At 35.1% G+C, this 23,856-nt stretch overlaps 2 protein-coding genes across 3 annotated transcripts in view; one reads left to right on the forward strand and one right to left on the reverse strand.

Moving 5' to 3' along the window:
* Nucleotides 1–109: 109 nt before the first annotated feature.
* On the forward strand, nt 110–5,424 carry SmD1 (small ribonucleoprotein particle protein SmD1). The gene is made up of 4 exons (XM_069849412.1): nt 110–257; nt 834–910; nt 2,526–2,723; nt 5,047–5,424. The coding sequence occupies exons 1-4, from the start codon at nt 244–246 to the stop codon at nt 5,115–5,117; spliced, it is 360 nt and encodes a 119-aa protein (XP_069705513.1). The 5' UTR covers nt 110–243; the 3' UTR covers nt 5,118–5,424.
* A 4,259-nt stretch (nt 5,425–9,683) lies between these two features.
* Nucleotides 9,684–23,856, reverse strand: part of LOC138690999 (protein BANP-like) — a 40,470-nt gene continuing 26,297 nt past the window's right edge. For both annotated transcript variants that reach the window (XM_069812630.1, XM_069812629.1), the window contains exon 8: nt 9,684–15,961. In XM_069812630.1, coding sequence (XP_069668731.1) covers nt 15,680–15,961 — 282 coding nt within the window. In that variant the 3' untranslated portion in view covers nt 9,684–15,679. The remainder of the gene's footprint in view (nt 15,962–23,856) is intronic.

The raw sequence follows: 23,856 nt of genomic DNA on the forward strand, positions 1-23,856 counted from the left end.
TAGTCACAGAGGTTGGTATGCATGATTTCATTGCCTTCTTCAAGGCTTGGGTAAGTTCGTAGAGTGACTGACCAAAGAGTTCTATTTATTCAAAATTTACAAATACCGAAGCTGTACTTTTCTCCGCTTTATTTCGAAGACGAGTGTACAAACACAACGCCGGAACGTAAGTGTAGCGTTTGGCGTTTGCCGGTGTACGAAGTAAATAATTGTGTTGTATGAGTTTTTAAATCGGCGATCATCATGAAATTAGTAAGGTATTTATTACTCTTATTTGTTTTGTATGTATTTATTAGATGTCGGGAATAGAATGGTTTGTATTAGCCTGAAAGTAGTAGTAAAAATACAATAATAAATATGTTTTCATGTTTACGAATTTAAATAATTAATTTTCCATAAATTACTACTTACGTTTATAAGTATATATGAGTATATTCAAATAAATATCACTTGCATAGGCTATAATCAACTTAATGAAGAGGAAATGACAATTCTGCATGTATGTTGATTGTGTGTTCAATTCACAATAGATAATCAACGTAACCTAACACGTATGTGTAAATAACTGATAGGCCCATGGTATACAAAGACTCATTTTAGAGTCAAACAACACACTAATATGATTAAAGTGTCTGCTCTCCAAAGTCTCTATAGATATTGTCAATACAACAAATGCAATCGTTTATTTACAATTGTGTAATTTCTGTTTACATAACCTAACCTAGATTGGTTGTACCAGTACTATGATTGGGCACTGTCATCAAATAATAAAATACATTGCTAAATAAGTTCTAGAAAAGTGTTTGCTATGTCATTGTGTTTTCTGTTTTTAGGTTTTTGATGAAATTGAGTCACGAAACTGTAACCATTGAATTGAAGAATGGGACTCAAGTTCATGGAACAATAACTGGTAAGCAGAGATGCCTGATTTGGCTTTACCAATCAAAGAGTACTGTATCATGTATGGTATTTTATTTCTTTCGTGAGAAAAACCTATTTTAATTAAGTAATACCTCTCAAATATAAAATATTTCGGTAATTTCCTAGAAGACGGGCAAAATCCAACATGGCTGACGAAAACTACCAAAACCGTTCTACCAACTATGAAGTCCAAATTTCACCAAACATAGCAAAATCAAAGATGAAAAATCAAATATATATTCGTATTTTTAAATAAGAACAAGCCCTCCAAAAAATGAAAATATATTTAATTTTTCGCCTTTGATTTTTTTTGGCGTTTCGTGGCATTCGAACTTCATAGTTGGTAGTACTTTTCTGATAGTTTTCGACCGCACTTTATCCCTAAAAATCACAAAAACACAAAACAAAACATAATAATTTATCACCTTATCAAATAAAATTCAATTCTCATTGACGTCTTCATCGACAACCACTTCACTTCCAATATAAATGACACAGGCTTTAAGGCAGTCTAAACTTAAACCATGCAGGCAACAAAGAACTAAACCAACACTTTGTCGTACAGTCAACTTTGCATAACACGTCTTTACACTAAATGAAATTCTCTTCGAACACTTATTACACCATAACATCTACAGAAAATTCAGTAAGTAATTTCTTTAAACCACAGAAAAAACAGTTTTCTTCTCAACATTCAACACAATCCTTAATCACCAGCGAAAGAACTAAACCAAAATCGACACAAAATTTAATCAATAATATCACAACACGGATTCCTTCCTTTCCCTCTTACTTCAAAATTCCAGCCTTGTGCACACAAAATAAATTATTGGCACTGAAAAGTGCCTTTTCGTAAGCATGATGATGCGCATTAGACAAATGCAGACAAATCTACAATGTAATATCACTCACGTCAAACAACCAGGAACAACTGGCAACGTCATTATCCATTCAAAATTAATGAAAATTCTAGAATAAATTACAATTATAACCAATCAAGTCGAAAGAAAATCATAAAATGACAAACTTTCAATAGCTTTAGCCATCAGACACAACATAACACCACTCACGTCAAACAACCAAGAACAACTGATAACGTCATTATCCATTCAAAATTAACGAAAATTCTAGAACAAATGACAACTATAACCAAACAAATTAAAAGAAAATCACGGCGACACCTAGTATAAAAAACCTAGAACTAACATGTAAAAGTCACTAAAAGATCACTAACATTTAACTCTGAAATAAAAAAGTTGGTAATACGTATTATATTCAACAAAGTGCCCGTCTTCTATGAAATTACCAATATTTCGACTGTTTCTGTTTTGTGTGTCTAAATGAGCGAAACAACTTGGTAGATAGGACCTTACTATATAGCGCACAGGAAGTTCAAGTGATTTTGAAAGTTTGATATTTAAGACACTATACTTCGGTGTGTCGAGATAGTATTTTCGAAAAGACGAGTATTTTCTCTGGACCAAATATAGAATCCAAAGCAAGTCACCTGGACTTTCGATCCTAGTTTCTCATATTTGTTTGAATATTTTCTCATGATGTATCCCAAAAAACTAGGCTATTTAAGCGTTTTCCTTCATGAACAGGAGTGGATGTTGCTATGAATACACATTTGAAAGCAGTAAAAATGACTGTGAAGAACAGAGATCCAGTGCAGTTGGAAACACTCAGCATTCGAGGCAACAATATTCGTTACTACATACTCCCAGACTCTCTTCCCTTGGAAACTTTATTAATAGACGACACACCAAAGGCTAAGGCGAAGAAGAAGGAAGCTGCACGAGGTAATATACTGAATGCTTTGTTTATTGTTGAGCTGCAGTATTAGTATCTGGGGGATGAAATGTGAACTACGTGGTTGCCGAATAATACTTGAGGACTAAACTATTTTGTATCTCTTACATTTTATGTATATCATGATTTACAGTTTCATTTTATTCCAGATTTTATAGAAGCACATTATTTTGGAAATACACGTTTTTATCAGCCTTTTGACATATTTTGTAGTCATTGCTATTTTCTGTTCTCGAATTATACTTAAAATTAACGATAAAAGAGATGTTTGCTATTGAGGAGAGAGAATGGTTACAATAGAGCAATGATGAAACACTACTAATTAAAAAAAAATCCCTTAAAATACTCTTTCAGCTGCTGCAACGTCATTTTTAAAGTTTTGGTGTACAGGGCTTCTAAGTGACAAGCTTTGATTGCACTTTCCTGTAATTTTAATTTTTTGCTTATTCCATACAGAAAGTTATACAGGGACATCATTTTATTTTTACTTCAATTTTTATTGTACCTGAGTTTTTGAATGTACTTCCCTCCCACCCCTTCTACTACCTTCTATCCGTCCTCACACAGAACCAATGCCGCATATGCAGTCAGAGACGTTCGGTCATAGTAGGCCTAAACAGTACTGAGTGAATACAGCTCGTTCCAGAAATATGGTCGCATTTTCCAGTGAAGAAAGAGCATTCATTATTGAATCATAGGTATTTTCGCACAGATATTGTTACGTTATTTGGTTACGTCGCATCCCGGTTTCCCTAGTCAATTTCTACTGGCCTCTCTGTAAAGGCTAGTGGCTACATAATATTGTACAAAAATATTTAAAATAATTTAAATAAAAGAGCCTCGTTAAGCAACTGTCACATAATTTTCCCCCTTTCTATGACCCTGCGACATAACCACTTGGACGGGAAAATAGGTAGCATATATGAGTAAATTTATCTGTGCAGATCGGGCAGAAGTGAAGATTGAATTTACAGTACGTAAGATACTCTGTTACAGAATAGGTAGAGAATTATTTCAACATGGGTAGGATTATGGCTCCCCATGTCGCCTGATTTGAGTGCTTTGCATTATTTCTTTTGGGGTTATTGTAAAACTGTTATGTTTGCATCCTACAACAACAGAAGAATTAAAGAATTGCATTCAAGAAACAATACGTTCAATTTCCGAAGATATACTTGAAAACGTCTTCGATAATATGCACAAAAAAATTGAAGCCTGCATCGAAATGAACAGTCACCATTTTCAACAGTTTGTTTAAATATTCAGATTTTGATTATTTTGCACTCTCCATATTGTATGTTAATGTGCTGTCACAATATAAGTCCGCCTGGATATTTCAGTTAGTGAATAAAAAAAAACACTTATTGTTTATACTGTACCTTATTTAGAGTAAATAGAAACCGAATGAAAATTATAAAAATCAAAATCGTAATACTTACTAGTTTACGTAAATAGATATACTACTTTTCTTCCCTCCTATACCTAGTAAAATGATTTTTCATTTTACGCTAGTGTCATCAAACTCCGATCGTGGAAGGGGTAACAAAAGTGTTTTCGATCCTCAACCGTTAATTCAGAGGTTTAGCCAGGTTGATATTAGTAAAAATAAAATGATGTCCCTGTATATCTTCAGAACTATTAATGCTACATGCATGATATTGGGTACATACATTTTTTAGACTATTGGGAAACTGTTCTTTGTAATAGAAATTTGTTATTCTGTTGCATTTGAAAAATCTCTCTCCATATTTGTATAAAAGTATCTCTAATATTTATTCTTGAAATGTAATTGTTTATTTTAAACTCTTGAAAGCTAAATTATGGTACAGATATTTTAAATAACGTGTTTCAGGATTAAAATGTCATATAAATTTTGAATATATCTTTAAAAAATGGCTGAAATATAGTTATTTTAATTAATTACTGTATCCTGTTTTTTTTTCTCCAAAATTTAGGCCCTATCCCCCCCCCCCCCCCCGAACAGTAATCTAGAATTTGAGTTGTTACAGCAGTGAGAGCCTATTACTTAAAAAAAAACATAAATAAATAAAATTATGTATGTTAGGAAAAAAATTCAAATTTAACCAACCTCTTCCCTTAAGCCTCCTTACTTGGCACATTAATAATAATATCTAGGGTGTGTGTAATAAGCAGGATATATTGTAATTAGCACGTTAATGGAATTACAAGTTATGAAAGAAAACCCTATAACAAGGAAGGTTTAAAATTAAAAACTCTTGTCCAGTCTTGTATTTCGTAAACATCGTCACAAATGAATATCACTGTGTTCAACAAGTATTCCCAACATTACAGGTGCAAGCCGAGGTCGGGGGCGTGGACGCGCCAGGGGAAGAGGTCGTGGAAGAGGCAGAGGAAGACGATGAAGGAAGAAGTTTATTTGTATTTCATATGTGTGTGGTGTATTGCGAATGCAGAACTTTAATGATTGCGTCTCAGTGCAATTGTGAACAAATGATTTGGACTCTTGTCTAGTGATGTGAATCCTTCGACACTAGGCAGCAAATTAAATGATGTGTAAACGTTTAAAAAGTATATCTGATTCACAAGTATGGCATGATGAAGTGTTTTTATGTGATAACTTCACAAGCAACATTACAATTTTGTAATTTTTGTTAGTATAACTTAAGTAAATTCGTATCAAATATACTTTGCTGCTGAAAAAAAAAAAAAGTTATTTCACTACTAAACCCACCCATGTTTTCAGCTATTTCTAGTCTTCTGATAGTAAAATCTCAGGAAAGAAAGGCTTCAAGTTTAATAAGCAGTTCTTGTCTTGGTAGGAAGCATCTTTGTGAAACTCCTGCTGTCCCATCTACTTTCACTCTGTTCGGGCTGGACCTCGACACTGGCATCCCAGAATAGGCTTCTAAGATTTTATAAACTCCCTCTCAAAAAAGCAGAGTTATTTCCACGATTATTAGCACAACAGTGTTTTTATAGGTTCGTTCCAACAAGTGGTTCATGTACATCTTATGTGCATGCGCTAGTTGAGCATCTGCTATGGGATTGAAACTGGACTGGACACTGTTGGAACGCTTTCGCGGATCGTTATGTACTAAATCCAGAGATGATATAACTGTGATCATCTTTGCTAAGAACGGGATGCTTATTATTATCGTTTTGCAGCTAATTTTAATTGCAGAAAATAGAATTTCGATCATTTTCTATAAAAAGATGACAAAAAAATATGGAAGGCAAGAATTCCGATAATTCAATGTTGTGTACTGGGGGACTCTCATCTAAAAATAGCTCTTTTTTTAATTATTAATGTATGTACGTTATTTATTATACTTTTAATCAAAGCTGCATGTTGAAGTTGTAATTAACTGTTTCAATACCCAAATAATTTCCATTCCCTTTCTTTTTGGCGAAAATTTAAAATTAAATCTCTAGTTTTATTATTCGTCTGTACTGTCACTTTTCATCTTTAACCGCAATGATGTGAACAGTCGATCATGTCTTTCTTCAGTATCCAGGAGACTTTGGTGAGCTTATGCGCATGCGCGTCTTGCGTACTCTTCCGTACATGCCTCAATCCACGGACTATTTCTGACCGTTCTGAACCCGTGTCAAAAGCTTGTTGGAACGCCTGACTGCAGTACATGTTTCTGGTTCAGGACTGGTTCGGATTGTGTTGGAACGCTTTTTCTGTACTGCGCATGCTCACGATGGTTACGGACGGTTCCTGACTGTTGGTGGAACGAACCTTATACCTGGTAAGGTTTATCTTGTCTCAGTAGCAATAAAACCAAGTCCCTTCAAATGAGGGTGGAGATTATAGGAGGGTTGTAAATTTCCAGGATTCCTTTCAAAATCTCTTATATTGTACAGGCTGTCGGAACTCAGTTTCTTGAAAGACAAGCTCAGTGATGGAACTACACAGTACGAAGAGAGATATTTTATTTTGTGCTACAGAATGTATCAACTAGTCCCTTCCGCCACTGGATGGATGGACGGCACCACTCCACTCCCCCATCGTCATAACACAGACGAAGTAAGACATTAGTGTGACCGTTAATGGAATACGGAACTACATGTTGGGATCCCTATAGAATATATCAGATAAATTCCTTAGAAAGAATCCATTATAGGGCAGCTAAATTTATTAAAGGTAAAAGAGAAGATGGAAACGATACGATAAAAGAACTTAAATGGGAAACTTTGGAAAACAGACGTAGGAAAACTAGAATAACATCATTGTATAGAGCACATCTAGGTCAGAAAGCATGGGTAGACATAACGGCTCGATTAGAAAAGCCAACGTACTATGGTAGGAATGATCAAGATTTTAAAATCAAATGTAGGAAACAGAAAACGGATGTAGGTAAATTCTCATTTTTAAATAGAACTATAAATGATTGGAATGACCTATCTGCAGCAGTCTTTGAGGGCTGTCCTTCCTTAAGGAGATTCAAGAATAACTTAAAAAGTTGTGTATAAAGTGAAAATTAAAATTAAGGTGACATTTAACATTTAATTTTTTAAGGTGACACGTATTTATTTAGCCTGACGAGTTACTTCCTTGGTTTGAATTGTAAATTATTTAAAAATAGCATGTAAGAGGGTCTTAGACTAGAAATGTTTAGTTTAAATGTAGTTCTGTTTAAAAGTATGCATAAGGATGTAATTATTTGACTTATTTGAACTGTTGTATCAGTGAAGTTATGGTTTTACAGTGCAGTGAATAGTTCCGATCAGTGATAATTTATAGCGTCAATGAAATGTGTTCTATAGTGTCAGTGAAATGTGTCCTAAAGTGTCAGTGAAATGCGTTATAGTGCCACTACAGTGAGTGAGATGAGAGTAAAGTGAAAGACTATTGAAACTTATGTAGGTCCTATACATAATTATGTAGGTTGTATTGTAAAATTAGGTATTTTATTTATGTTTTATTATTATTGTGTTAAATTGTATTGTGTATAAAATTGTATGTGTATTGTAAATTTTATTGTGTATTGTTTATATTGTGTATACCACTGCCACCAGTGCTTGCCCACTTGCAGTGTAAATAAATACATATCTCGAATAATTTCGAGGGAAAAATTGTTCCGGAGCCGGGTATCGAACCCGGGACCTTTGGTTTAACGTACCAACGCTCTACCACTCCCGAGTAGCTCAGTGGTAGAGCGTTGGTACGTTAAACCAAAGGTCCCGGGTTCGATACCCGGCTCCGGAACAATTTTTCCCTCGAAATTATTCAAATCAACTTTACAGGGAGTTGTACCTGAAATCTTGATTTGCAAAATACATATCTCCTTTCTCTCTCTTTTCACAGTGAGACGAGATACATCACACAGAGTTTAGATCTCCTTACAGTTTGCAGATACATAACAAGAGAGTTTGAAAACTGTGAACTGTATTTGCAGATCCATATCTTATTTTTAACGGAAGGGGCCCAAAGACTTGCATTACAGTCTGAGGCTTATTGTACTCACTTCCTTTAGATAGGAATAATTATTTTAACTCTGTAGGACTACATTCCTTTAAGTATCACGATTCACTGTTTGGTGGTATCTAACGGTTCAGCTACAAAACACCCAGGTCTGAATCAGTTCATGACGAAGTCCTTGAATAGACCTCCATCTCCCTGAGAGTTGTTTAGTCTACTCACATTGATGTCATCTCTGCAAGTCATGTCACTACAATCTGCTGAATCATATATTGACCTGAAGACCGCATTCTTGTAAGTATCGTGATTCAATGTCTGGTGCCATCAATTGATTCAACCATATATTCACACATATCCGAGTTGGTAAGACATGAAGTTGATTGCTCATCTTCTCTCATTTCCAATGTCAGGAACTTTCCTGAATTTACGGCATTGTACATGGAATTTTAAAATGAACTATGGTACTGTTTGAAAGAAAAAGTAATTTCTCACACAAAATAGACTAATACACTGATTGAATCTGAAGTGACCTACTGACATAGTTAAAATTAATTACATTTTGTTTGTTGTAATACCTTGCAAGTCTTTCGAATGAAGAAAAGTGTCTAGAAAAGCAACAGGGTGTTAATTACCCTACAAAAAAAATGCACTTGTTTCCATTAAGGAAGAGTGCTGAATTCAAAGCTTAAAACTTCTTTAAAACAAAATACTTGCTCTAATCATTCAGAAGAGTATAAAATTCCACCTACAAATCCCATAGTTTACACTGAAATAGCTACAGAAAACTCAATACAAGAGACAGTCCCAAAATCAGATCAGATTTCTGCACATTTAAAGGACAAAAATAAAATTCTTTCAATAATTTATTATCATATTTTGCTCTCTTAAAATGACCGAGCATATTGGGGATTAAATCAATGGCTTTCCCAAAACACGCTATGAAATGTTTCATATAAAACAATTTTTATCTCGAAAAGGAAGCAAAAACGAGCAAAATTGTATTAAACTTTTTTGTTTGAAATATCTCAAAGAATAACCTCCCTGAAATTAATGACATTACTTACAGTTCATCTGTATATATATGTATATCTGCTGTCTTGTGTTGTAGTTTATATGATACTGACACAGTAATTGTGTGTTCAGTGCAAAACATGGCTAATTGTATCCAATTTTATTGCAAAAAGAGAGTAGCTCCATTATTTATTTATATTTTACTCCCCTAAATTGCTGATTATAATAAATGATTGAGTGATAAAATGAAACTCCTAGGTACCTAGAACATACTCTGAAAAAGGACAAGCTCAGTTAAAATCTGAATTTTTTATAATGTTTTTTGCAATTTTCCACAACTTTGTAAAAGTGGAGCTATCTCGTTTTTGCAGGGAGTCCTTCAATTGTAATGAAAAATAATATATCATTATATGATTACAGAGAATTGGATTAATTTGGGAATTAATATATAGTTAGGTACTTTAGAACTATACTACGTTCAATTAACTATTTCTGTCTGTATACTCACCGCATTTATTAATCACACCCATTTGTGTATGTATAATCATTTATTAACTTAAAATTAAGTTGAATATTTTGTTGCCTTTTACATTTAAGGTTAAAAAATAAATTCAGTACTATATCACATTCATTTGTTTCCCCATTTATGTTCTATCATAGTTGGCTGGATCTGAAACTACTTTGTTTTAAACATAACATAATTTGAGCCTACTATGATGATGTCACCATATTAAAAAATGTGACCAGATATCTCGTATGTCAAGTGCATAAAAGTTTCACATTAAAAGAAAAAAAAAAACGCATACTACTGTGAGGTCATAAAGTGGACGTACCCCCTCCCCCCATGTATTCTTATTTCACTTACTTTGTGAATGTTGGCACCCCCCAAGGCTTCTAAACTCCCCATAGGTTGCATTATTATTGAGCTTGTTGGCGAGGGATCAACGGGGAAAGGAGAGCGATTCTGACGTCACAAGATAGCTAAGCGCGCCAAAGCTCAAATGCTTCAAAGCAGTATCTCGTGTTTTTTCTTGTTTATGTTGTTTTGAATGCATTATGCCAGGTCAAAGGTGTGCTGTTGCGGTATGCAACAATTCTAACGATAAAAATAAAGAATTGTCTCTCTTTACAAATCCTAAAAATTTAGAAATTAGAAAAAAAAATTATGTGGGTAATTGCGTGCAAAAGACATGATAAATTCAATCCTGATGCAAGCAGACTATGCTCTGATCATTTTAAAGATGGCGATTTTGTTCCTGATTTTCGAGCAGCTTTAATGAAAATAAAGCCGAAACGACCGACAATGTTAAAGCCTATAGGTAAGTTTAAATAAATCACATAGGTCTATATAAGTAGCCTATGTTAATACCAGCTTTATATAATTAGATTAGGTTCATCTATGTTAACCTACAAATTATTTTCTTTCTTTTGTAATCATGCTACTTGTATAAAAAATACTAACTACTAATACTAAACAGTTGCATACCAAAGGGGTGGAGGGTTAACGACTGATACCAGTGATGTTTTTTCACTGTAATTCTCATTATATTGATTTTATATTAACGATTTGACATTTTGTCATCATGGCATAATCAGTGGGTTAATCATAATAGCCCCCAGTGACAGTTTATTGTTGAGTTATATTGATTATTGTAAATGAACGTGTTGTTGACATTTCATTACTGGTACATGCCCCTTTTTCCAAACTTTACAATGCGGTATTAAAAATCAATCAATGTTAGATTTTTTATAAACACCCATTTACAACAAAAACACCACCATCTTGGCCCTCTTTAAATTTTAGTACATTATTCTATCTTTTGAAGGTTTAACCATGCCATCACCAGCATGGCTAAGTATTTTCAATAATACTGAAAAATACTACAATGCGTTTCATGGCAAGAACACGATTAGAAAGGGGCGGAATAATATAAAAAGAACCAAAGAATATGTGGCAATGTTCGTACATAACGTTCCACGTGAAATATTATTGTTGATTGTACAGTCAAAACTAGGTTCTTTATACGACTCAAGTATGTGGACACAAGACTGAAAACTAGCAGACGAAAACGGACGTCAGACACTGAGAGCAGAAGAATTGTTAAGAAATACAGAAAAATAATGCAGTGACAAGTACAGCTTTTATATACAAGGTATAAACATTTTCAACGTATTTATTTTATTCCATGATACGTACACACTTGGTTTATATTCCTTGTAATGTTTTTATTTGAGGCAATTATGTTTATAATGCACGCTTATCATTTAAAATAAAGGACCAATCAGCATGGACTCTTCACCCGTCATCAGCCAACTAGCAATTTTATTGGCTATTGAAAAACGAGATAACCTATTGAGTATATAGAAGCCTTGGGCACCCCCCCCCCCATGTTTACGGTAGTACCATGCTACCATGGTAACCGTGCAGTTATAAACAAACATGGCTGATCAGAGTCTGTTTACAATCGAACAAAGATTAGTAACAGTGGATTGGCTTCATGAAAGACGTCATACAGGCGACACTGTGGAAACAGTGAAGATGAAATTTCCTGACCGCTTTGGAGTGGAACAGGCAAGGAAAGCAACAATATTGGGGTGGGAAAAACATGCATTTTCAACGGGTAGTGTGAAAGACCGTTCCAGAAGTGTAAGGCCGACATCAAGGAGGGAAACATGTCATGCTGTTGCATCAGTGGGAAGATCTCCCATGAAATCTACTCGGAAAAGATCTGCAGAGCTTGGCATTCCTTGTTCAACTATGATCAATCAATCTGGTGTTTGCTGATAACATAAAGTCCACTGTAGTCTATTCAGTTGTTGTTTTTCACGAGAAATGAGGGGTATTTTGATCGGTGTTCATTATAGATGCCTGTTGCTAGTAGCCAGAGGTGGGGTGTAGTCAATATATACTGCAGGGCTGTGTCTTCTGCAACTGGTACTGATGATTTTAATTTACTTCTTTTGTGGTTTATGGATGGACAGCATAGAAAAATGTGTTCCAGATCTTAATTATGATTATTACACCACAGACAAGGAGGATTATCAGAAATGTGAAATGCTTTTGCTTCAGTAAAGTCTCATTTTACAAACCTATGGATCAACAATTGGCTCTCTTCTGACAAAGGAAAAATTTTACAGTCTGTACAAAAGAAACCAAATGACTTGGAAATGTACAAAAACTTGTTCAACTATGATGAAACGCATGAAAGTTGATTTAAAGCACAAGCATTTCCATTCATTCCACGTCAATGAATTAAGCAATGCTGATATGGATGCACATAAAGCATGTGGGACGCTTCTTAAAATGTTTCGTGTGCAATATTCCCATGATAATATCCTCTTCACAGACGAATGTGGTATCACCAAAGCATCCATTCACGAAACATCGTCTTTTGGGATAAAGAAAACCCATTCTTTTATGAAGAAGTGGAGAGAAATCCACACCATGTCATGATATGGCTGGACTGAATGCAATAGACATTTTCGGCCCTTTCTTCTTCCAGGTTCCTTTAATGGGCCAGCCTACCAGGGCGTGCTTAGTGATTGGTTGGTGCCACAATTGCAACAAGCTGGCATCAATACACCTCGCATTGTATGTACACCGATACCTGAATATGACCTTTCCGAACCGGTGGATTGGAAGAGGATCTGCAGATGATCAAGCTCCTTTTGCCTGGCCTCCACGAAGTCCCGACTTCACAACACCTGATAAGGCTCTCTTGGGGGTTGATCATGGACAGTGGATTAGAAGAGGATCTGCAGATAATCAAGCTCCTTTTGCCTGGCCTCCACGAAGTCCCGACTTCACAACACTTGATAAGGCTCTCTGGGGGTTGATCATGGACAGTGAATTGGAAGAGGATCTGCAGATGAACAAGCTCCTTTTGCCTGGCCTCCACGAAGTCCCGACTTCAAAAACACCTGATAAGGCTCTCTGGGGGTTGAACGAGGACAAGGTGCGAAATCACTGCTGTAACACAACAGCGTAATTACGAGCAGCTGTGGAAGATGTCTTAAAACAAAGTGACCCTTGATTATTATCTCCGCAAAACATCTATTATGACACGGCACAGAATTCAGCTGTTCTATGAAAATGAAGGTCTTCATACTGTTGTCACAGTCTAGTATATACAGTCACAAAGCTTAATACTTACTAAATATGCAAACATAGACAGTTGAAATATGCATCCATAGGTAGTTGCTCACCACCAGGATCGCTACTATCGCTTCATCACAGACTCTTTCCATAGCAGACGATAAAATGTATTGTACTTTCGATATCGTGTTCTTTTGAAAAAAATTAACACCTTCCTTCCACTATTGAAATATGAAATACATAAGGTTTATATATTATTTTCATAAAATATATATTATATTCTATAAACTCACCTTCCTGAATCTTTCGGAAGAAGGATAACTCTAACCTATTTTTCTTACAATTTATAGTACTACAAACGTCTCCTTGTCCCATATTATTATTCAAATTATTGTATTTTAGCCATTTACAGTTATTACAACCGATAACGAACATTTCACAGTTTACATAGCTTTTCACAAAAATACAAAATACAGCATAGTCAATGCCTTTTCGATGTAGACCAGGCCGTAATGTTTGTTTGGATTTTCTATTTCAGTGTATGGAGCTCAGTGAAATATATTATAACTTTATTGCTTATCATTGCTAAGCTTTAATTTGTCCATAAGTTCCGTTTACTTCTTGTTGCATAATATGTTGCAGAAATAATTACAAAACTTTGTTATTTTAATGTGAAGAGAATTTTACATGTTAACATAATCTGTTCGCGTCAACATTTCAAGTTTAGAATGGAAGCTATTTTGAGGTTCAATAAAAACGAATTTATGTGATTTTAATTTATCACATCTACCTTCCTTAATTGCAGACAGAAAATTTACCATACCACTCCTATGAAATTAGTGTACGTACGATTGTGTTACTTCGTCTCTTAGGTAGTAGATAAATACAATAAATCAGTACTCAATTGTAGTATTAAAATACAGACAAATAGAATGTGACGGATGTCATACATGACATTATGTCTAATTATAATGTTTAATTGCGAATATAGGAATATAAGTTAAATATAGTAAACATAACCTATAATATCCATATGACATAACATACATATGTAGTGACAGGGCATTGGAGACCAAAATTAGACAGAAAGGGGCAACTGGTACAGTAAACATAACCGACAATTTCAACATATCTAAATATTCATGCGGTGCAATTGAAAATCATTGAATCGTGCATAAATGAATGTACAAGAATTTCGCAATATTTAATCGAAATAAAGGCAGGTATTACACATACGAACAACGTAATTTTCACACCAAAAATAATATTACACCTTAACTCTCGAGGAATTATGTCTGAAGTGTCCCCTAATCATTGTTTTAAATTTTATTAATGCAATTACGCTACATTTTAGATAAATATATGTTACTCTTTATGCATTCCAATTAATTTATATGGTTGAAACGCCACCCTTCGTGATCGGGTTAAGCGAGTCGCATGGCCTGCCTTACGGCCTGTATAGGTCACGATGGCAGTGACACAGTCTATTGTTCGTAGTACTCACAGCACTCCAAGCGGCTAGCAACTATCGCGAGAAATGCAACTCGTTGGCAAAAAATCATCCCAAGCTTCGTGACTGTATATAGTAGACTGTGCTGTTGTCTTGGATTGTTAAACTATCAGGTACATGTCCATATCAATCAATCAATCATACCCATTTTAGTGTCGTAATACATGGAGGGTACAACCATTTTGTGACCTCACTGTAGTATAGCGACAGAAGAGGGTACTGAAATAATAATAAACATACTTATAAAATTTAACGCTAAAAATGTGAGGTTATGTCTAATGCATTTTTAATCAACTTATCAGTTCAGTGATCAGTAATAGAAAGAAGTTAAAAATTTGGTAAATTGTAACAATGTATGCATGACAGAGGAAAGGGGGGAATTCAGAATTTCATATAATGTAGACAAGTAGTTCTATTTTTTTCTTGTGCAGAGAGAGAGAAATCTAATAACGGAAATGGAATAAGAATCCATGTGGTCGCCTATTGCAGAATATGAGACAACAATCAAAATTTGAGAATATTAAATATACTCTATATATATTATATTATCATTCTTCTGGGAAATCAACGGTACATTGATTTAGAAATAAAGATTGCCACTAATTTGTTTCAGTTCCCAAAAGGAAAAAAATTTAACTTTCCAAATTATATTAAGATCGCTTGTGTATACGCTGAAGTGTTATGGAATCTACATTAAAATCCTACTTAAGGCTGGTTCACAATAAACCGGGAACAGAAACGACTATGTTCCCAGTTTAATGTAAACCAGCCTTTACTCTCTTCTCGGATTCATTAAATAATCATTTTAGCTGTTATCAACTTGGACAATAAATCTCTAAAACATATAAATGGTAACTGGATTCGCATAACACTTTTCCTTCGGTCACAGCTTCGCTTGCATTACATCACAGCCTCGTTGTCACTCAATTGTTATGAACTCGCCCCCTTCTGTTACTCTGTCACTAGCTTCCACTACTCCCAGGTCACTGTCATCTTCCATCTCTAGCACCTGCGCGCCTTCTATGTGAATGTCTTGCGTCTCCACAAGCTGCCTGTGATCACTCGCAATGCTTGCTACATCCACACTCACTTCACCCGTTGATGTCACAATGGTCAGAGTCTGATCCGTACAACCCAATGTTAAGGAATTCCCATCTTCAACAGTAGCATCTTCAGACTCCATTATCTGCTCATGTAAAACCTACAATGCAATTTAAACATATCACTAGAGATGGTAGATTTTAGTAGCTTAAAACAAAAAATTTAATACTTTAATAGTACACTAGCCTTACCCGTGCGCTCCGCTGCACCTGTTAGAAATAAATATAAAGTAATTACATAATTAAAATACGACATTTGATCCAGGGAACATTCGTGTTTGATAGAAGGATAAATCGTTTATTATTTTAATTAATTTAAATTGTATTAAAAGAACTAAAATGCGACCATTTTGATCCAGAGACCACTCATTTGGTCATAAAAACTATTTTAGAAAATACAGGAAACGAATGTACAGAATAGCATATCAAGTTTTCTGTGCATAAGAAGCTATTTTAATCTTACCTGTCCTCGATTCACTCAGAAGTTACTGTAATAATATTATAGCATTATGTCCATCTAGAAAAACTACACTTTCCAATGGTGAATTAATAATTAATTATACAAATCGGTTAATTTAGCTTCCGATATTACTTCATACAAACACAGAAACATTCTCTGCAGGCTATGTTTCATAGCTTTCGATTGTTGTTGACCAAGGCCCCTTATAGATGAAGTCATTTGTTTTTTATTTCATTACACCGCCTTAGATGGCGTTATTGTAATTTTGAAACTCATTTATCTCATTAAATATCAGTTTTATCAAAATTTTGCATAGGATAAAACTTATCGAAAATTATTTTTAAAAAAACTTTTGTTATGTAGGCCTAATAATTTTCAAGCCCCCTTATAACCCCCCTTTTAAATAAAATATTTTGAATGCCATATAGCCTAAATTCTAAGTTACAACGAACTTAATTTATATTCCAATTTTCATATAAATCGGTTCAGCCATTATCGCGTGAAAAGGTAACAAACATCCAGACAGACAGACAGACAGACAGACATACAAACAAAAATTTCAAAAAAGCGATTTTCGGTTCCAGGGCGATTAATTATATATGTTAGGACCAATTATTTTTGGAAAATCTAAAATTACCAGAAAAATTTTGGCTACAGATTTATTATTAGTACAGATTATGCAACGAGCCTATAATGGTAGTAATTAAGACGCGAGTATATTTGTTTATGAAACGAGCGCAAGCAAGTTTCATAATTTTCATACGAGCGTCTTAATTACCATTATAGGCAAGTTTCATACGACTTTTTATGCTCGACCATATTTCTAACTTGAAATTATTCATAAGTATTCATGTTATGGTTATCTAAGTGACGAGCGGAACTGACCTTCTATTTATTTTATTGGGTTATTTTACGACGCTGTATCAACATCTAGGTTATTTAGCGTCTGAATGATATGAAGGTGATAATGCCAGTGAAATGAGTCCGGGGTCCAGCACCGAAAGTTACCCAGCATTTGCTCGTATTGGGTTGAGGGAAAACCCCGGAAAAAACCTCAACCAGGTAACTTGCCCCAACCAGGATTCGAACCCAGGCCACCTGGTTTCGCAGCCAGATGCGCTGACTGTTACTCCACAGGTGTGGCTGACCTTCTAAATTGTGAGATGTGCGCAGATGCGAAAATATTGATTTTTTTCCGAGGAACGAATGTCATTGACTTTGATATAATCTAGAGAGTAACATGAACATTAATCTTGATATAACCTGGAAACTGATTTAGATATTGAAAAACGAGATGACAAATTGAATTTATTTGAATATTATTTACAATTAACGCTAATTATTATAGTAACAGAACATAACCTTCAGCGACAGTATTGGATTTCCAGCCTCCGTGACGTTTCCCTCGTTGTCTTTCGATTTCATATCCGAGAATAATCGATACTTGTGCTTTCATAATGCTACAATGGTGATTTCTGATTGGCTGAACAACTGAACATTAATGAATAGGTGTACTTTAATGAGGTGCATTAAAGGGCTGCTACCAAGTGTATAATTACTACATTTCGGCATGGTCGAGCATAAAAATACTTTGTAGCATTTTTGGATGTAACATATTGTGACAGCGACGTGAGATTCGAACTCACGACCAGCGTCTCGCAAGAAAGCAGATCGCACAGACTCCACGGAACACTGAGTGATGGCGCGCGGTGGAGAAAAGAGAGGGGGTGTATTACGTCAACGCGACGAGAGTGCGCGCGCATCTGGTGCTGGTAGAGAGGAGAGAGCTCTGGATTTTTCTGGAGTGCCATCTCTAGAGACGCGTGGAACTTTCGAGGCTACGTCGCTGTGGTTATAAATTACGGTCGCGAAGGAACGAGAGCAGTTTTCAGTTGATTAGTCAGCTAGTCAGTGAGAAAGCCAGAGCAAGCAAGCCAGTCTTGTGTACCGGAGTTCGACTCGAGTGTGCGTCCGCAACTGTGTCAGCATCTGAAGGCCTGAGTTCGAGTGCAGTGGACCGCAGTTGGAGGGACCTGAGTTCGAGTGCAGTGGACCGCAGTTGGAGGGACCTGAGTTCGAGTACAGTGAACTGTCTCTGAAGGTCTGTGGTTCGAGATACTGTGAACTCGAGTGACTGAGATAGAAGAACTGAGAACTGATAGTTCTGATTTGTAAATAGTGCTTTGTAAATATTAGTTAAGATTAACAGTTCATTGTTGTGCGTAATAGTCCAAGTAAATTGTCATTGTCTTCGGTGGAGTGCTATAACGAATACTGTGTTGAGTGAAGATCCAATTGTTGACGAGAGCGTTTAAGGTGAATTGTAGAAAGGAATTATTGTTGTGACGAATAAATTACATTGTTGTACTAATAAAATTTACAATATTTTATAGAACAAGATTACCAGACAATCCCTTTCCCGGGGACAAACCTCGAATTTTTTATGTCCCCAGGCAAAATTCGTCCCCAGAATGTCCCTGGATTTAATAATTTTTTCCCAGATATTCCCACATTTTCATTATTATTAATGATTCTTGCATATTGCTGCGATAAATTTTGCTAATGCAACTTGGCCACTTTTTCATAATCAAAGTGAAAGTCAGGACGTAGCTGCAGTCGAATCTTCTGTTGACAACAGAGTTATTAAAAAACTGAACTCCAGGAAATAAGATAAATTGAAGAGATTTTGAAATAACTACTGAAGCTTTCCTGGCGACGTGATAATTCGAAATTTTCTCGGGCTTCCAGCCAGGTCATAAGTTGGTGATCCACCGACGTTTCGAGGATGTTCATCTTCCTCATCTTCAGGGTTAAATGATATCTGAGGGTACCTAGCTCCTTAATTTATAGTGCCAGAGGGAGTCAGCCGAGGAGCTGTGCGCCGATTGGCTGTTATTAGTGTGGACCACGGCGAGAACGCTGCCGACGTGTCGTCTTGCTTTGTGCTTTCCGGCTGAATGACCTTGGGTCTCACGGTGGGCTCGGCGGACGAGTTCTCATGTGTCCTCCGCTGATGACGGCCCGTCGTCCGGGCGGTGAGAAATTTAATAGCCGGTGCCCATGCCGCGCTTAGTTGGAGACCCGAGTCCCGGTTCAGGTTACCACGTTCCGCCACTATGGCCAGGTTTTCTTTCTTTTACTCTTCTATCCCAATAGCCCGCACACTTTACCAGGACCTCGGTGTTATTGAAATTAGCCCTATAGCTTTTTTCAATGCAATGTTCAGCCAATCCGGATTTTTCGGGCTGCATTAATCTGATGCTTCTTTGATGTTCCAAAAGACGCGTCGCTATTGTGCGTCCAGTCTGTCCAATGTAAGCCGCATCACATTCACACGGGATGCAGTAGATCCCTGGTACTCTGAGGCCTAGATCGTCTTTTACTGATCTGACCTTGTTCCTGATTTTTGGCGGAGCTAAATTAAAATTATAAATTAAGGAGCTAGGTACCCTCAGATATCATTTAACCCTGAAGATGAGGAAGATGAACATCCTCGAAATGTCGGTGGATCACCAACTTATGACCTGGCTGGAAGCCCGAGAAAATTTCGAATGAAGAGATTTTTTTAAAGAACCATAGTCCAAAAAATGCAAATTTAAGATATTAAACATATGGTGGGTATTACAGCAACCATGTACTGAATTAGTTGTTAGTGGAAAAAAACAATAGTCCCTGGAAATTTTCAGTAGTTTTCATAAACAACCATAGTCCAAAGATTATTTTTGTGAAAACAGCCATTGTCCAGCCAGGACGATGGTAGCATTTACAAATATCCCACTCATATCATCTTGAAACATTTATCCATACAATTTTAAACTGTAGTAGCCTGGCAGTACTGCTTCATATGTATGCAGCAAAAGCCACCTCAGAGAAAAATACTTTAGCACGTGAATTGTTGTATGTTATGGAGTCATCTTTAGGTGCAGAAGTAACCCCATGGAAGAAATGTAAACAACGAAAGGAAAAAAAACAGGATATGATAAAGAAAAAGATTAAAATACAGGCACATTTCAGCCACAACAAAGTATTTTTTCTTAAAACAACCATTGTCCAAGTTATCTACATTTATACATGTATTTCTATGAGGCAATTTAAGTTATAAATGTACAGTAGAACTTGGTTATAACGACATCCAAGGGACCTTAAAAATTACGTTGTTATAAACGAGTGTCGTAGTAACCAAGATTCATATTATGAGTCTAGTAAGGTGGAAAATGGAAAATAACAAACTTAATTAGCCTCATTTTAGATTTATGTATTCACTTTTAAGCCTATCATGAACATAATAAAATACATGTACAATTATAAATTCAGTATTTTGTATTAAAACAGTTTGTTCAGAACTCACCAAACTTCTTTAGTCTACTTTGGTGTGAAGTAATCAGTCATTTTACTCTGTTGTCTCATACTTGCCCAATATACACTTTCTAAATTACGTCCTATATTCATTATTTCAGTTGAAATTTCATTGCTCCCTCCCCTAGCTTGATCAATTTTGTTCAAATGCAACAATTTCATCCTTGCTCTCCCAAATCATTTGGACTGTATTGTATTGTATTGTATTTATTAACATTCCATGGTATTCATACATGCTTACAGCTAGAATATGGAACAAGTCAAAAAACTTAATACTATTATAAAATCTTAATTTATAGTCACAGTCTAGATGAAATATATATATAGACGAGATTTACAATATAGTCTACTAGTACAACACAAAGTTTTAGTATCAATTTCATGAAGTGTTATTGAATGTCATGAATTCACCTACAGAATAGAAGGCGTGAGAAATTAGGTACTTCTTTAATTTGGCCCTAAATAATTTTATGTTTTGAGTTTCATTTTTTATATCGATAGGGAGGCTATTAAAAATTTTTACTGCCATATAACGCACTCCTTTTTGATAGCACGATAGACTTGCCGATGGAGTATGAAAGTCATTTTTTTGACGTGTATTTATGCTATGAACTGTTGAATTAGTTACAAAGTTTTCACGATTACATACGAGGAAGACTATTAATGAAAAGATATACTGACAAGCCATGGGCATTATTTGTAGTTTTTTGAAAATAGTCCTACACGATTCCCTAGATTTGGCACCTACTATTATTCTAATTACTCTTTTTTGTAATAGAAATATATTGTTACTATCTGTGGAATTTCCCCAGAATATTATTCCAAAACTCATTACCGAGTGGAAGTATGCAAAGTATATTGTTTTTAAGGTATTGATATTTACTATCTTTTGCATAGATCTAATAGCAAAACAAGCTGAATTTAGTTTGGGGGTAATTTCTTTAATATGATTTTTCCAATTTAACACATTATCGATTTTTAAGCCAAGAAATTTGGTTGTTGTTGTTGTTTCTAATAGGGATCTATTGTTAATTATTGCGCTAGAAATTTGCGACGTTGAATTTGGACAGGATTTAAATTGAATTATGTTAGTTTTGTTACAATTTAATACTAATTTATTGACTGAGAACCAGTCACATATTTTGAAGAGAATTTCCTCTGTTGAAGATTGGAATGTGTTGGAGTTATTGGCTGTAATTACTATACTTGTGTCATCTGCAAATAATATGGGATGACCTACATCTTTTATAAGGGGGGCAAGATCATTTATAAACACTAGAAAAAGTAGGGGACCTAATATTGATCCTTGAGGAATTCCATTATTAATAGTTCCCCATGTTGATGTAGACTTCATAGTTGTGGAATTAACTAGGCCAAACTCACGACACACGTCAGCTTTTTTAATTCCATTCTCAAGTTAATGAATCGCTTTAACTTTTTCTTCCAACGTTAAAACTTTTCTTTTAGTGGCCATATTGCGTTAAAATGCGTGCACTTATGATGGGATATGATGATAGAGACTGGATTAATCTTGAACAGGACTGGGACCAATGGCGGGCTTATGTGAGGGCGGCAATGAACCTGCAGGTTCCTTAAAAGCCATTTGTAAGTAAGTAAGTAAGTATTTCTTATAATACTTTGGTTCTTAGAAAATTTTCTTCCAAACTGAGGTTGAAAATGACGTTATATGCGAGGTAGACGCATATACATTTGTCGTATTAAGCAAGGTAGAAATGCATTTGTCTTATGGGGAATTATTTGGGACCACAGACTATTTGACGTTATAGGTGAGATGTCACACAAAACGAGGTCGTTATAATCAAGTTCTACTGTACTTCATTTTCCCCAAGTTTCTACAACACCTTAAGAAATGGCATGATGAATTTCATACTTGAAGTGTCAACAACATCCATGTCACATAGGTTTTTGTTTCTTCTGAAAATTTATGTTTTTGGACTATGGTTACTTTTCCAAAAAACCCTTCAATTTATTCCACCATCAATTAAGCAACTTTGGGCATCTTTAGAAGAAGTGGCTCTTATTTCACAACAGAATTCTCAGTATTTCTTATGAATTTTATGAAAATGCTGTTGAATATCCTAGTGCCTGGGTTATTCATTTACAAGATAAGATATCTATGGAATATACTTACAAGCTGAGATCGCCTCTAGAAAGAGAAAAATCTGAAGATATATTCCATTATATTTCTTCAAATGTAGATGGACTTGAATAAGAGAATTAAATATTAAGTTTAAAAAAAGAAGATTCTATACCTCAAAAATATTGAGTGCAAGAGTACTAATGTCTTCACTGCCAAACATCTAGGCATCAGAACAGCAACACATTCAAACTGAAACTATCCCTTATTTAACTTTTATTGTAGATTTTTTTCAACTAGTGTTTTTTTCCTCAGTCTCTACTTAAAATGTTAATAGTATCATTTAACTTCTACTATTATATTATGTAACTGGAACTGCCCTAAGACGAGCATTTGTTATTTAAATAAATTCAAATTCAAATTTTTTTTCCTTCATATCAAAAAGCAATCGTAAGGCCAGGATTACGATCAATGTTCGTTTGCATTACGTTATGGTGAAGTTCGTTGAAGTTTGACAAATACAAATTTCATGTATTTCAATAGAATCAACATTAGAATGAAAGAACACAAGGCGGCACTGATTCAACATTGCCAAGGTCTAGCTTCCACAAATGCAAAGAAACATAAGTTGAACGTCATCCTATCATGAATCAGATGTGCAGTGACACACTTCTTTTTGTTTTTACTCTTCTTTCGTTGTAAATATGGCCATATTGCCACTGAAATATTAAATAAAATAATATTAATTTAAAATTACATAATATGAGGGACGATCTTTTGATTGAATACGTCAGATCACATCAATATATTTCCTCTATATAGCATAAAACAGATTTTTGTTTAAAATTTATGAATTCAAAATGAAACATAATAGGCAGCAAATATGAAAGCATTCATAACCTTAATTCAACCAGTTTATTACATAGATCTCTGTAGCATAGTGGTAAAGTAAAAGAGCGTGGTGTAATTGAGAACAGTTTTTGCAAAATTTGCTAACTGAAATAACTAAATTTTACAGGAGAGACAAAACACTGTAGTAAGCAAGTTTTGCTGTAACTCTCACTTATAGCAGAAAGCAAGTT

Source organism: Periplaneta americana, chromosome 16 (genome assembly GCF_040183065.1).
Source record: "Periplaneta americana isolate PAMFEO1 chromosome 16, P.americana_PAMFEO1_priV1, whole genome shotgun sequence".
NCBI lineage: Eukaryota > Metazoa > Arthropoda > Insecta > Blattodea > Blattidae > Periplaneta > Periplaneta americana.